This window comes from Dysidea avara, chromosome 5, assembly GCF_963678975.1.
Source record: "Dysidea avara chromosome 5, odDysAvar1.4, whole genome shotgun sequence".
In the NCBI taxonomy this organism is placed as follows: domain Eukaryota; kingdom Metazoa; phylum Porifera; class Demospongiae; order Dictyoceratida; family Dysideidae; genus Dysidea; species Dysidea avara.
In genome coordinates, this window is record NC_089276.1 from 33076979 (window position 1) to 33093673 (window position 16695).

The 16695-nt window shown below is 35.9% G+C and overlaps 1 protein-coding gene across 1 annotated transcript; it reads right to left on the reverse strand.

Moving 5' to 3' along the window:
* Nucleotides 1–12674: 12674 nt before the first annotated feature.
* Nucleotides 12675–16363, reverse strand: LOC136255938 (protein NLRC5-like). The gene has a single exon (XM_066048849.1). It carries the CDS (start codon nt 16348–16350, stop codon nt 12880–12882), a length of 3471 nt encoding a protein of 1156 aa, XP_065904921.1. The 5' UTR covers nt 16351–16363; the 3' UTR covers nt 12675–12879.
* Between the last annotated feature and the right edge of the window lie 332 nt (nt 16364–16695).

The window sequence follows — 16695 nt, forward strand, 5'->3', positions numbered from 1 at the left end:
ATCCTAGATATGCCCCTGCTTTTCAAACAGTTAACATTCCTTAGTTAGTTTAGTTGTTATAAGTTGGGACAAGCTATATGGCTAGTTGTTCTAGGTGATCAGAGGAAAAGTTATAACATTCAGTAATAATAAAGTGTCAAAAAATCAATATTACTGCATCTTGTATATAGGGACCCGCCGATTATGCTGGCATAATTATGAGCATAATAGGTGTCTGAAAGCATTGAGCATAATGCTAGCATAATAGGTAGAATATTTGTGTAATAATATGAATTCTTGCTTATCAAAATAGCTATCACAAATATATCGATATACTCTAATAGAACAGTCAGTAACTCTAATAGAACAATCATATAACTGACTGTTCTATTAGAGTATATCGATCTTTTCTGTGATATGCATTTTGACAAGTAAGTTTGTGCTTCAGCCGCTTATTATTTATCCATAAATTGGAAATTATTACTAGAGCATGGGAACTGAAGCATAAATAATTGGGCATAATTTGAGCATAATGGGTAAGTATTGAGCATATATTTAAGCATAATAGGTAAATTTTTGAGCAGTGCAGCATAGCATAATAGGTAAAATTATGAGCATAATCGGCGGGTCCCTACTTGTATAATTATCATTGCTCTTCATCGTTAGAGCTTTGTGTAGTACATTTAATGTACTACACAAAGCTCTAACGATGAAGAGCAATGAAGAGTACTACACAAAGCTCTAACAGTGAGATCTACACTGATTACTCTTGCATTAAATAGCTAAAGTTCGGTACTAATCTATAACAAGTGATTTTTCCATTAGAGTATAGCTGATTGCTCTATTAGAGTAAAAGTGACTGTTCTATTAGAGTATTTCGATCTGAAATACCAATAATGAAATTCCATGCGGGTGTATCAAAGGCATGCGGGCGATGACACGAAACTGCTAATCAAGTTTCATTGGCCTTACCATCACTAACAGCATGATCATGTATTCAACTGTAAATTTCCCAAATAGAGTGGTCCATTGGTAAACTGAAATTAGAATATGGGAAATGTAGGAGCCAAACCAATGATTTTCCTAAACTTTTAGTACACTTTGAGGTAGCCAGTGTAGTGATCTCACAAAGATATCAATTTGTCAATTGCATCACCTACCATCCCAGCAGCTTTCGTAACAACGTTTAATGTGCGTGATATTAGGTTGAATGCTGCTACTCACTCATCAAAAAATGGAACACTTCGTGAAACAATGGATCCTTCACCTTAGTGTTACACTTGTTTGTCAAGGTCCCTTGACAAAATCTGTAATACTAATCTGATTGGCTAAAATAGTGTGGTGTGTTCTATTGGAAGTTAATATCCGACTTGACAACTAGTGTTACCATTAGGCTTGCACCTATTATGCCAGCATAATTTTGAGAATAATAGGTCACCAATTTCATGAGAATAATTCCGGAATAATAAGATGGTTAAAGGCATAATTTTCGAATTATTGGATGTCCATGGGAATAATCTGTGGAATTAAGGGCATACCTATTCTTGATTAGCTAGAAGAAAGGGTTAAGCTACTAAGAGCGATATATATATCTGACATTATTATACGAGTGCTGACTGAAAAAGAGATGAAACCCTTTAAAAGTTCGATATACTCTAATAGAATGCTCAATTACTCTAATAGAGCGGTCAGATCGTGACTAGCTGCAGAAACTAAATGAGAATAAGTTTGGAATAATAGGTTAGACACAAGAATAAAAAAGAATAATAGGTGAAAATTTTGGGAAATTCTGGAAGGAATAATAGGTAAAATTTTGAGCATAATAGGCTCAAGCCTAGTTACCATCATGATATGTAGATCTTTTGCAGTGGTTATTTTTGAATATCTGTTTCTTAGTAACAGTTGCTATGGTTGTCTCAGATTAATTCGTAATAGGATGGATGGCAGTGGTATTCGGGATTAATAGTGATCGCATTGTAAACAGGAAGGAAATAGTGCTCGGCTTCACCTCACACTATTTAACAAAAGCTGTTAGGTATACAGTATGTTACCATTATAACTTTTATCACAATGTATGGGCACTTGAACCAAGGAGCTCTAGCCTGAAGAGCAGCATTCCTAACCGCTGTATCACTGGTGCTAGCTGCCAGCTCTTCTTATTTTAAATGTCACAAATGTAAATCACTATAATATCACTATATATCTAACCCATATGCTAACCTATCAATGAAATTTTGTACCATTGGTACATAGTTGAACACAGCCATTAAGCATTTTTTTTTGCATTAGGCACTAGCTAGAGCAAACTAATATATAGGTGCAATATGAGCCATTTAATTCAGTTATTTGATAGATTCACTTACCCACATGGCTATTATGAATGAGATTAATAATGTTTATACATAAGCCATTAGTACGTTGCATCTGTCAATGATACTATCATGGAGTCTTAATATGTGACTGGATTTTGTAAAAACGGATCCAAATCGCACATTAGAAGTTTCGAGATAAACGGTTTTAAAGAATTCAAGCCAGCATAACTCTCCAAGGATAGTATGCACACATATGAAATTTACACTAAAGATGCATCAATCTGTTACCTTTCAGACCACTTCCAGTATTTGTAGCTGCTTGTAGAGTTTCCTGCCAAATTAGATAGAAAATCTGAGCTGTTGGACGAGCGAAGTAGTATCATGAGTGCTCACAGAGGGGTGGAGGGTGGTGGGGTGGGCAAGGATTAGACCTCAAAATGGAGGATTGGAGTCCAGAGACGAGATTACAGGACTGTGCTGGCTCCTTAGTGGTTGATATGTAACAAAATCCACAGACAAATGTCTGGCCAACATTGTCAGGCTGTCCACCAGTAAACCACTGATTCTTGCCAAGCCAGGTCCTTCACAAGGCCTAAAACTGCCATTCGAGCTCTACACCCCCCCACCAGAAAAGACACCTGTTGAAACCAGCCTTGAGTAGTTTGAGTGGTACTGAGTGTCAAAACTACTAGTACGATAGTGTAGCTATCCACTGGTGGTGTTAGTTTGATTTTTCCTGATGTGCGATTTCAGCAGCGGAGGAAGTAGTTGATATGAGGGGGGGCTGGGCTAACCCAGACTTATTTCTATAGTTTGGTAAGGTAAGACCAAAAAAAAAAAAAAAAAAAAAAAGGTCACAACCAACTGACAAGAGCTTTCCACCTCACCAGCTACCATTTCTAGCTGATAAACTACATAACAATCCTTACATAGCTCGCTACACACTGACTACTTTATTAGAGTGACTGCTCTATTAGAGTATCTCAATCTTTATCACGGTTTTCAGCCCCACTCCAAGAAAGATAATTTCGTTGTGATATCATTCTGAGGGGGGGCTTTAGCCCCCTAGCCCTCCCCCCTTTCCACCGCCTATGTGCGATTTGGATCGGTTTTGTAAAATCTGGTCACATATATAGTTAATGACCATTAATATAGTGTGCACAGCATGAGCTATTCTCATGTGCCCAACTGCAGACAACTTTTTCCCTTGTTTGATCTTCTATTCATCATGCAGAGTGTGTCCACTTCACAAAGCCTGCACTTATACTTTTCCAATGATTGCTTTTATATACTAGCCTATAATAGATTCAAAAATAATTTTATTGACAAAATTGGTGTATCCTAACTGGCACAGTAGTATAGTAGTTACAGAAATTATCTAGGCTTACTATGATGGCTTCAAATTCTGTTAATTGAAATGTGCAAGGTGCATGCATGCTGTTAGCTATGGCCAGAGCCATGCACTGTAACAGTAATAAATTACTCTTTGATTAGTTGTTTTGGCTGGTTTTGAAAAAGGAATGATTTTGTGTATGGACAAGTCTTTTGGGATTGAATGTGCAACAATTGAGACTAAGTGAGTTTAAAAGTACATATGGTTCACTAGTAGGTGCACACTCTTTAAGCATTCTTGGTCCCTTCAATTCCATTAATTTAGTGGAGTCTAGACTGATGAGAGCTTTGAGAGTTTCAGCTTTAGAGGAAAGGAATGTCACTATTGTTGTTCCAGTTCTCAGTATATGGAATCTGAAGTAATTCCAGTACAGGGATGGATCCAGACTTTTTAAAACGGGGGTTCCACTTAGTCTGAAAAAGGCAGGCACTTATAATTTCTAATCGATAAGTGCTGTGGGAGAAAAAGAGGTCTGGCCACGCGAGACTAGGTTTCACCCAGTCTGGAACATGGCAGTTGCAAATTCACTAGCTGTCTAGCTATTTAGCAGTAATATTTCATAGCAACTAATTACTCTCTAGCAATGTCTCACTGTTTTTTTTCTTTAATTTTTATTTGTAATAATGTCTCATTGTTAAATCTTAAAACTAAATTACCATATTTTAGGCATTTAGAAATGCAACTGAGGTCTTATATAAGTATAACTGTTAAAATACTGCGTAATAAGTCACCTCCAGCGTATCTCCACAATATGTTTGAGTATGCCATCAGTGTCATGGGATGTGCAAGCAAATTGTACATTGTTTGTTTGTCCCACAGATAATTACTAATTATGGGAAACGAATGCTTTGCCAACAGCCTTATATATGACTCAACAACATTTACTCAATTTCGAAATAGTTATTTAGGAACATTTTAGTAATGTTAGTTTGTACATAAGTAATTATTGTATATATGTGTGTGTGTTTATATGTATGTTATGTGCAGGGTGTAGCCGAAGAACAGCTTTGGCTGATGCTGCCTCCCTGAATTGAAAAAATCATAATTTTAGAAGCACCTATATTTCATATGAGGATGCAGGGGTAGCAGTTTAAAGTGATTTTGCAGTCAAGAAAGGTATAATAAGTGTTTTGCAACTAGTAATGTTTGTAGTGAGTACTTACGTGACTGATAATCTGATATTGGTGTACTGAATTAGAGAGAAACTTGGCAACAGCTCATTAAGAATAATACTAAAAAGGGGAGTTCCATGGAACTCCCTGGATGTGCAGTACAAGCAGTTTTAATCTATAGTCCCATTTCTAGAACTAGAACTGAATAATTTTATTTCCCTTAACAATATGACTCATTATATATAACGGAAATGTGTCAAGTACTGGAATTATTACACTGGAACTGGAATCATCAATAAAAATAGCTCATGTGGTGCTTTTTACAATACCACAGTTTGTGTGCTGTCAAAAGAAATTGTTATTGCTATTAGCGCTTTAAAATGATTGATCAATGTTAATGATGCAGCATGTTGTATTTATTGCAACAATCACAGAACTAGTGGACTAGACTACTGGATTATAATGTTGTTTTCTTTTTAATAGAAGATATTTCGGTTAAGAGAACCCATTGTATATTGTTAGAATTAACTGTTCTGCTGTTTGGACAGTTTTGGTGCTTAGTGCCCTTGCTCTTGAGGGTTAAGCTAGACTGCCTGTTCTACAGTAGCATGAGTATGAAGTGGACAGCGATGGTGACCAAGTAGTGTTGGGTAAAGGATCATTTGGAGCTGTCTATATACTCTGCCATTGAGTGCACAAACAACAACTTTGTCATTTTGTTGAGTAGGTATAATTATTCGCTAGTTAATTTGAAATATGTGCAAAATATTTGTTATCAATGAGATTAAAGTATATCCATTTACAGTTAAACTTCTTAGCAGTGTGTTTGTGTGTGCATGTGCGTGTGTTAGTCAGTTTTTTTTTAACACTATGTCAGTCAGCACCTCCACAAGGTGACCCACTGGCAATGGCTTTTAGCCAGCTAAGCTGACGATGATCACAGGGTTGCTACTGTGCGCCAAGTCCAGGATGCCGTCTGATGGTATCACTTATTACACACCAACCTGGTGTCCCTGTGGAGGTTTTGCAAGCCTCCCAGGAGGAAACTGAAGTCTGCACTTAGAACAGGCACCTTGTTGGACATTGTCATAATGCCAGGGCACATGCTGCTGCTGGAGTTTAATGGGTCCTCTAGTTTCCGTATGGTTATGCCATGAACATTGCTAGCAGACCAGATGTGCACTGGTGGCATAAATGTCAACCTTTGCTGCTGGATGTCCCTTCCGAATAGGAAGGTCGCATGACCTGAAGGAAGTTATATGCTTTTGCAGTAAAGATAAACCTATGCTGAGTTGCCTTACTATAATGTGGTTTCAAATATTTTCAAGTGACAGTGATCAGTTTGTGTTCAACCAGATTGATAGTTCTACTGTTTTTGCCCACCTGTCATCTCTTGATGTGAGAAAATCCACTGGCCCTGATGATTTATCTTCTAGATTTTTAAAGGAAGTTGCTAATGAGATTGCTGAACCATTGACTAGTTTGTTTAATTATCCATTACAGCAAAAAGTTGTGCCATCAGCTTGGAAGAGGTCTCACATTACGCCTGTACATAAGGGTGGTGCCCCTGATGACCCTTCTAATTATCGTCCTATTGCTGTCGTCCCTGTGGTCGCTAAGGTTATGGAGAAAATTGTCTCTACACAACTCAGCCAGTACCTTGAACAGAATAATTTGTAGCACCCACACCAGGGTGCTTATCGCTATGGTAAGTCTACTGAAGATATATTGTTATTGGCAGTTGATCATATTGCTACGTCATTGGATAAAGGCAGTGTAGTTTGTGCTGCGTTTATTGATTTGAGGAAGGCATTTGACTCACTTAATCACTGCCTGCTATTACAAAGAATTTCTGAACTTGGTGTTCACAGTACAGCAGTGGAATGGTTTAAAGATTATCTGTCTAACCGTTATCACAGAATTAAGTCATCTGCTACATTTTCATCGTGGAGACTTATGAAGGGTGGCATACCCCAGGGGAGTGCCCTGGGGCCGTTGTTGTTTTTAATTTATATGAATTCTCTTCCAGTACAGTTGGCCAATGGTTTACTTTTACAGTATGCAGATGATACAACTATTATTTGTACTGGTGCCACCCCAGCTGCTGTACAAAATACTATGTGCTCTCAACTTTCATTAATACAATAGTGGATTTTACAGAGTAAAATGGAAATTAACTTCAAAAAATCTTCCGTTATGTGGTTTAAAGCCTCCAATCACTCCACAAAGTTTGCACATCCTTCTATATCTGTTGGTGGTGTTGTTCTACAAGTTACTGAGAAACAGAAGTATTTAGGACTTATTTTTGACTCTACTATGTCTTGGACCCATCATTTTGCTAATGTGTGCTGTAAAATGTCGTACTATCTATGTTTGCTTAGGTCTCATCGACATGTTATTGATAATAGTTTGATGAAGATGTTATTAGAATCCCTGGTATTGTCTCATTTGTCTTACTGTGTAACAGTTTGGGGAGCATCACTGGGAAGCACTCTACTGCAAAGACTTCAGAGGATGCAGAACCGTGCAGTAAGGTTGTGTTATGACCTAAGGAAATATGATCATGTGTCTGGATTCTATCATAGATTGCAATGGTTGCCACTGCCTTATTTTATTCAGTTTAAATCATTGTGTTTAATGTACCACCAGTACCACCAAGTTAAATGTATTCCACTTGAACCACCAATTGTTTTCGGTGGAACTACTTCTTATAGTACAAGGACACCAGTATATTTTGCAAACATACCTATGCTCCGCTTATGCTTTACTCAACGTTTTTTCGTTATAAAACCATTCAATGGTGGAATGCATTACCATCATCTGTAACTGACTGTATTAATTCTCCATTTTATGAGTACGTGGATGTCCTTAAGCAGCACTGTGACTCACTCCTTTGATAACATTAACATGATTGTGTAACTATTTGCATGTTTTTTATGTGTGTGTGTGTTGTAAGTTGTTTACCTTGGTTGTCTTTGTATTGGTTATACCTTGCTTTGTTTAGTTTTGTGTGTATTATTTATGTATTGTAATGTGTCTCTCCGGGCAAGGAAGAATGGCTGTAGCCGATTGCTCGGAGGTTAAATATATAAATCAAATCAGATATACTATTATCTGAACCTATATATATCAGCGACCATACAAATCAAATATAGGAATTAGGCCCTGGCCGATTATGCTGTCATATGTATAATTTAAAGCATAATGGGTAACTAAAAGCATCAAGCATAATGCTAGCATAACAGGGATGATATTTTAAAATTTAATGTGCAATGTGCACACCTGAAAGAAAGCAAATTATCACCGCCAATATGCATTTATTTATTTATTAAGGCTCTACAGCACAAGGTGTGTAGGACACCTGGTCCTCCAGCCTGTTTAAAGTTGTTACATGAAGTGTACATTATTACTGCATTTCATAGAAACACATAAATAACTTATTCTTCTAATACAGCAGTCAGGAAACACTAATGTGCTTACCGTAATTCGCTTTATTTTTGTGCAAAAAATTTTCATGATAAATATTATCGTGTAAAAATATTTTTTTATGATATACGCGAATGAATGCTCTATTAGAGTAATTCGATCTTATGCAAAAAAAATTTGTGTAAGAAATTTTTGTACAAGTACTTGCATATAAAAATTATTTTACAACAAAAAAGCAAATTACGGTATATAAAATGGTCATTTCTTGAGCATAACCTTGATTTTAAAAGCATAATTTTTGAGCATAATAGGCTTGATTTTTAAGCACTCCTCAAAAGCCTAATAGGTAAAATTTTGAGCATAGTAGGCCTGGTCCTAGCAGAAATCCAAATAGTTTAGATTCTTACCCCCTGCAATGTATTTGTTGTCTGTAATTAAAAAAGTTATTATACGAACACACATTTAGACCGTATTCAATTTAAGCAGTGTAAATAATATACAGATAGGTCACTCTCATGATGCTTTCCTATGTTAAGTTTAAATTTTATGTGCAAGGTCCAAACATTGGCAAATCAAACAAAGAAAACTTTAGTAGAAATTTTTACAGTTGCAAACTACAAAACACAAACAATTGTCTTGGCTACGATGATTAAACAGAAAATTAGAATCCAGAAAGTTTAACTAGTTGAAATGTGTTCATATGAGAACAGTGGAACCAAATCGCAATTTCGACCTTGCAGTCTTACCCATATACCTGTTATGCACTGGGTATATACCCATTGTATATAGCACATTAATCTAGCCCTAAATTTATGTGGTAAATCATCATGTAGTGTAAGTATTGGTAAAGCAAACAAGTAAACCTTTTTGTACATATGCATATTTCAAGCTTGTGCATGGGACATGGATGGAAGAAAAATTAGTAGTAGTGACATGTTTTTATAACAGAGTAAGCTATACAGTTTCTGTACAAATTAAACTATAGTGGCAAAAGCTTTAATTTGACATCAATTTTGGATCACACAAACATGAAATATAGAGACAAAATTTACAGTTTGTAATGTTAAATTGCCTGTAAAGGTCACCAAATTCCTAAATTTGTTTTTATAACATTTATGACTACTGAACATTTGCATACAACATCAAACGAAAGAATGGCACCAGGCATGCCATAAAATTAATTTTGTGTCTGAACGTGTGCCCCAACAATCAGTTACTGAAACGTGCAGTGGCCATTACACTTCGTCTTCAGCTATGTTCCACCCATTGAACAGCGTTACAAATGCAATCAATTCAGTCACTGTGGAAACTATGGGCAATAAGCATGTTAGGGAAGCTGTATCATGCTATCATGAATCAACACCTGGTGTTGTCAGCAAAAAGAACTGAGACACAAGTGAGGACAAAGGGGAGTCCGGTCCATGATGTGTGTATTGTATGTACTGCAGTCTGTGAAAAGGCATATCTCTGGACAAACTTGCACTTTGCACAAACTGCTAGCTAAGCTGCAAAGACATTGTTGGGCAACACAGCAAAAATAGTGTTCCAATACTACCTATACTAACCCCATCTTTAGTCAGTATTGAAACAACTGTTTCAAAAAACTCCGGTCCCTATACCAAGGCAAAACAGACCTCACATCTATAACTAACTTCAGTGTTATTCACTGTTGAGACCTATGGTCTGTTATTGTTTGAGCTTAGGTAAAACTTTTGGACTATTAGTTCCAACACCACAACATAGATGGAACAGTATTTGTATATAAATTATGCTGTGTAAGAAAGCCCAAACCTTCATGACCCCTAACACACAGTACAACGCACAGTACTATTGTACTGTACGATACTGTACATATAAGTTACCATTATATGTAATATGAAATAAAATCTGATTGGAAAAAAATGTCATGTTTTGTCACATGTCTCTACACATTGTATACAACTAATGACAGCTGTATATATATATATACTTTCACAAAACAGTTTGGCGAATTAAAGGACATTTTATCAAATTTTCCAATTTTTATATGCATTGCAAAAGTTTTCTACTATATGGCACAGTATATCTTATATACCACATGCATGTACTGCTCAAGATAACTATAACTCAATTTTTGTGTTGCTCAACTGCTTGCAAAAGTTTCATCCTTAAAAATAACGATCCGCTCTATACTATAAAGTACACAAAAAAAATTGGAATTTTCAACTAGAGTAGGGACCATAGCACATCGATGAAAAGTACTGAAACAAGTTAGAGTAGTCCATGATATTAAATCACAGTAAAACAATAAGAAGTGTTCTATCCCTACTGTGCTCAAGATACCATAATGGAAATGCACAGTAGGGATATAACACTTCTTATTGTTTTACTGTGATTTAATATCATGGACTACTCTAACTTGTTTCAGTACTTTTTATCGATGTGCTATGGTCCCTACTCTAGTTGAAAATTCTAAGTTTTTCGTGTACTTATTTGTTAACTTTTTTTGTAAATAATTTTATTATGACTGGTGAACCCACACATACCGCATCTGAAATGGCGCCATGCGCCCCAGCTATATCAATTAACATCTGAAAAGTGAAGTATCCATTACGCTTGGTTGTCAGCTATGCTCAACCCATTACACAGCAATACGAATCAAGAACTGTTTGTAAAGCACCTCTGCAATCAAAATAGCCACTATGGAAAATACGGACGATTTCCGTTTCGAAAAAATCCATCACGTGCTCGCGACAAATCGACACCTTTCCCTGTCAGAAAGGATGTGAATGGGACACAAAGGACACTGGTAAGTCCATGAAGAATGCATTGTACGTACTGCGGTATGTCAAAAGGCACCTGTCGGGCCGAAGCGACGTCGAACAGTGAAAAATCAAGCCTGTAGCCTTAGCTGTTATCGAGTTACGCTTGTCTGAAGGAATCAGTCAGTCAGTTACGTACTTACACAAGTACACAAAAATTTTTGGAATTTTCAACTAGAGTAGGGACCATAGCACATTGATAAAAAGTACTGAAACAAGTTGGAGTAGTCCATGATATAAATCACTGTAAAACAATAAGAAGTGTTATATCTCTACTGTGCATTTCCGTTATGGTATCTTGAGCACAGTAGGGATATAACACTCCTTATTGTTTTACAGTGATTTAATATCATGGACTTGAGCACAGTAGGGATATAACACTCCTTATTGTTTTACAGTGATTTAATATCATGGACTACTCCAACTTGTTTCAGTACTTTTTATCGATGTGCTATGGTCCCTACTCTAGTTAAAAATTCCAAATTTTTTCGTGTACTTGTTTGTTAACTTATTTTGTAAATAATTTTATTATGACTGGTGAACCCACGCATACCACACTTGAAAAGGCACCGCGCACCCCAGCTATATCAATTATCATCTGAAAAGTGAAGTATCCATTATGCTTCATTGTCAGCTATGTTCAACCCATTACACAGCACTGACTTCAAATCAAGAACTGTTCGAAAAGCACCTCTACAATCCACGCATACTAAAAGAAAGAAATCGTGCTGCACACCCCAATCATATTAATTATCGGAAGTATCCGTTACGCTTTGCTGTAGGCTATGTTCAACCAGTTACACAGCAGTACGAATCAAGAACTGTTTGAAAAGTACTTCTGCAATCGAAATAGCCACGATGAAAAATACGGACGATTTCCGTTTCGAAGGGAAGCCATCATGTGCTCGCACCAAATCGACACCTTTCCCTGTCAGCAAAGATGAATGGGACACAAAGGAGGACACTGGTAAGTCCATGAAGAATGCATTGTACGTACTGCGGTATGCCAAAAGGCACCTGTCGGGCCGAAGCAACGTCGAACAGTGAAAAAATCAAGCCCGTAGCCTTAGCCATTATCGAGTTACGCCTGTCTAAAGGCATCAGTCAGTCAGTCAGTTACTCAGTCAGTAGAAAATTCTGTTGAATAAATTTTTTTAAAATTCCGTAACAACTTGTTGAAAGCATTTTGGGTCGGTCTGAAAGCTTGTTTGGGCTTAGTTTTACCTCACCAATACTGCTTCATCGTCGTAAGGGAAAATCGAGGCTAGTTTTTGGGTGATATTATTTTGTGGGCCACGCCTACTCCTTTGTGGTCCCTACTATACAGTTACTATCATACTGTATGTTAATTACTCAGTCAGTCAGTCAGTTACTTACATACTTACTCAGTCAGTCAGTAGAAAATTCTGTTGAATAAAAATTTTTAAAAATTCTGTAGCAACTTGTTGAAAGTGTTTCGGGTTGATCTGAAAGCTTGTTTGGGTTTAGGTTTACCTCACCAATACTGCCTCATCGTCGTCAGAGAAAATGAGGCTAGTTTTTTGGTGATGTTATTTTGTGGGCCACGCCTACTCTTTTGCGGTCCCTACTATACAGTACTATCGTATTGTATGATAAAAGGTAACTTGTGTGAAAATGAGTGACACTTGATAATAAAACTGTGAAAATCTAGATATTTGTTTATCTACTAATTTAAAATTAAATACCTTGAAAATATGTATGTACACATGGTGCTTACAATACACAAGTCAACATTACAGTTTCATAGTGTACAATACTGAACACTCTGGATATATGTCCAAAATTACATGTGAAAAAACTATTAGTGAAAAACTTTGCAATGTCCTGTTTACTTGTTAGTGCTTAGAATGTGACTTGCTAAAATGTTTTGGCTTACTGTATGGCTTTAAATGAGTTGGATGCCTTGACTTCAAATACTGCTTTCTACTGACAGGTTGCGCAATGTTGGTAGGTATGTTTGCTTTGTTACGATCCTTCTGCAGTATAAAATGGTCTGACCATGGCCAGAAATCTTGTGAAACTGTATAGGGCAGTATATAATCTACTATACAATCGTTCAAGGAAAACAATGGCATTCTTTGGCTTTTGCATTGGTGAAAATGAGTATGTGAACTTTGTAACTTAGAAGATATTGTCAAAAGATGACCAATTTGTTTCCTAACCTTCAATTTTACTTCATACCTAAAATCATAATCTGAAATAACAAGGCTTTTTAAGGAACAGTTTTCCTTGATACAACTACTGATTGCTACTACTCCATCATCAGATATTCTGTTACATGAAATATCAAGTGTTTGTATTACTGTATTAACTTTGATGGCTTCACCAATCTTTATTGATCCAATACCAGTTATATTATTAGCACTTAGATTAACACTTTTCAATGCTTTGTTATATTTGAGACAATCACTGATTGCTATAGCTCCATCATCTGCTATGTTGTTGCCTGATATATCCAGTGATAGTAATGTTGTATTTGATTTAAGTACTTCACCAAAATTGGTGGCACCGACACAAGTTATAAGATTGTCTGCTATGCTAAGATCTTGAATGGTATTGTTGCATTTGAGATACTCACTGATAGCTATAGCTCCGTCATCTGATATGTTGTTGCCTGATATATCCAGTGATAGTAACGTTGTATTTGATTTAATTATTTCACCAACATTAGTGGCACCAACACTAGTTATGTTATTGTTTGCTATGTTGAGATCTTGAAGGGTATTGTTGCATTTGAGATACTCACTGATAGCTATAGCTCCAACATCTGAAATGTTGTTGTCTGATATGTCCAATACTTGTAGCATTGAGTTTAGTTTAATAGCTTCACTGATATTTGTTGCACCAATACTAGTTATGTTATTTTTGGACAAGTTTAGACTTTCTAAAGTATTGTTGGTTTTAAGACACTCACTGATAGCTGTAGCTCCATCATTAGATAAGTTGTTGTCTGAAATGTCCAATACTTGTAGTATTGAGTTTAGTTTAATAGCTTCACTGATATTTGTTGCACCAATACTAGTTATGTTAATTTTGGACAAGTTTAGACTTTCTAAAGTATTGTTGGTTTTAAGACACTCACTGATAGCTGTAGCTCCATCATTAGATATGTTGTTGTCTGAAATGTCCAATACTTGTAGCATTGAGTTTAGTTTAATAGCTTCACTGATATTTGTTGCACCAATACTAGTTATGTTAATTTTGGACAAGTTTAGACTTTCTAAAGTATTGTTGGTTTTAAGACACTCACTGATAGCTATAGCTCCATAATCAGATATGTTGTTGTGTGAAATGTCCAATAATTGCAGTGTTGAGTTTAGTTTAATAGCTTCACTGATATTTGTTGCACCCATACTAGTTATGGTATTGTTGGACAAGTTTAGATTTTCTAATGTATTGTTGGTTTTAAGACTCTCACTGATAGCTATAGTTCCATCATCAGATATGTTGTTGTGTGATAGGCTCAGTATTAGTAACGTTCTGTTCAATTGAATTCCTTCACTAATTCTTGTTGCACCAACACCTGTTACACTATTGTGTGACATGTTGAGATTTTGAAGTGTATTGGTGTGTTTGAGATACTCGCTGATAGCTATAGCTCCATCATCAGATATGTTGTTCCTTGAAACATCAAAGTTTTGTATTCTGGTGTTGTTCTGCATGAAAGCTACAAAAAGAATTATTTCATGATCACCTAGATGTTTGCCACATATATTGTATGAGTGGGAACTAAAATCAAAGTTAATGTAATAGTGATAGTGATACCCTTTTATATAAGAAATAATGAGATTTTGCAATGTCGTGTTCATTTTGAGACACTTACTGATCTCAGTAACTCCAAATTCACTGATGTTGTTGTGTGATATGTTGAGCTTATGCACCTCTGGACTAGACAAATCTACTTCTTCTAATTCTGTACTATATTCTGACAAGTCCGTACTCAGAGGCGTTTTATTTGTAACAGCATTGATGATAGCTATAGCTCCATCATCAGATATGTTGTTGTGTGAAATGTCCAATATTTGTAGTGTTGAGTTTAGTGTAATAGCTGCACTGATATTTGTTGCACCAATACTAGTTATGTTATTTTTGGACAAGTTTAGATTTTCTAAAGTATTAAGACACTCACTGATAGCTATAGCTCCATCATCAGATATGCTGTTGTGTGAAATGTCCAGCGTTTGTAATATCATGCTTGATTTAATGACTTCACTAATCCTCTTGGCACCAACACTAGTTATGTTATTTTCAGCCAGATTAAGACTTTGTAATGTGTTGTTGGTTTTAAGATAGTTACTGATAGCTATAGCTCCATCATCAGATATGTTGTTGTGTGAAATGTCCAGTGTTTGTAGTGTTGAGTTTAGTGTAATAGCTTTACTGATATTTGTTGCACCAATACTAGTTATGTTATTTTTGGACAAGTTTAGATTTTCTAAAGTATTAAGACACTCACTGATAGCTATAGCTCCATCATCAGATATGTTGTTGTCTGAAATGTCCAATACTTGTAGTATTGAGTTTAGTTTAATAGCTTTACTGATATTTGTTGCACCAATACTAGTTATGTTATTTTTGGACAAATTAAGAATTAGTAATGTGTTGTTGATTTTAAGATACTCACTGATAGCTGTAGCTCCATCATCAGATAACTTGTTGTCTGCAACATCAAGATATTGTATTGTGTTGTTCTGTAGGAAAACTAAAATAAGAATTATTCCAGCATCAGCAAACTGTTTACTGCACATTTTGTATGAGTGGGAACTAGTGTCAAGGTTAAGAAAACATTCATTTTGTTCATACAATGAATATTTTTGCAAAGTCACTCCCCAAGAAATTGTGAGTTCTTGCAATGTTGTGTTCATCTTGAGACATTTACTGACTTCTGTTACATCACTGATGTTGTTGTATGATATGTTGAGCTTTTGTAGTGAATTTGACATATTCACTTCATCCAGTTTATTCTTTATAGTTTCTGATATGTCAATATTCAAAGAAGTTTTGCTTGTAACAGCCTTGATGATAGCTACAGCTCCATCATCAGATATGTTGTTGTGTGATATGTTCAGTGCTAGTAACGTTGTGTTCAATTTAATTCCTTCACTAATTCTTGTTGCACCAACACCTGTTATACTATTGTGTGACATGTTGAGATTTTGAAGTGTATTGGTGTGTTTGAGATACTCGCTGATAGCTATAGTTCCATCATCAGATATGTTGTTGTGTGATATGTTCAGCATTAGTAATATTGTATTCAATTTAATTCCTTCACTAATTCTTGTTGCACCAACACTATTGTGTGACATTTTGAGATTTTGAAGTGTATTGGTGTGTTTGAGATACTCAGTGATAGCTATAGCTCCATCATCAGATATGTTGCTGTTCGAAATGTCCAGTATTTGCAAATTTGTGGTGGTTACACTTTCAGTACCATCTACAGTATTTTCAGACAGGCTAAAATGTTGAAATGCACTATCACTTTTGTAAAAGTCACCAAAGGGTTTACTTCCATTGTCACATATGCTGTTCAAAAAATTAAATTTATGCAGACAGGTATTGTTTTGCAAAAATGCTGCTATATAAATTGCTCCAGTTCTACTCATGTTTTGATTGCACACATTATATGACTGAACTGTAGCATCCAGAATTGC

What these genes read in the sequence shown, in the direction of transcription:
- LOC136255938 (XM_066048849.1), bottom strand. Translation starts at nt 16,350, where the DNA reads ATGTCACACAATAGTGTTGGTGCAACAAGAATTAGTGAAGGAATTAAA.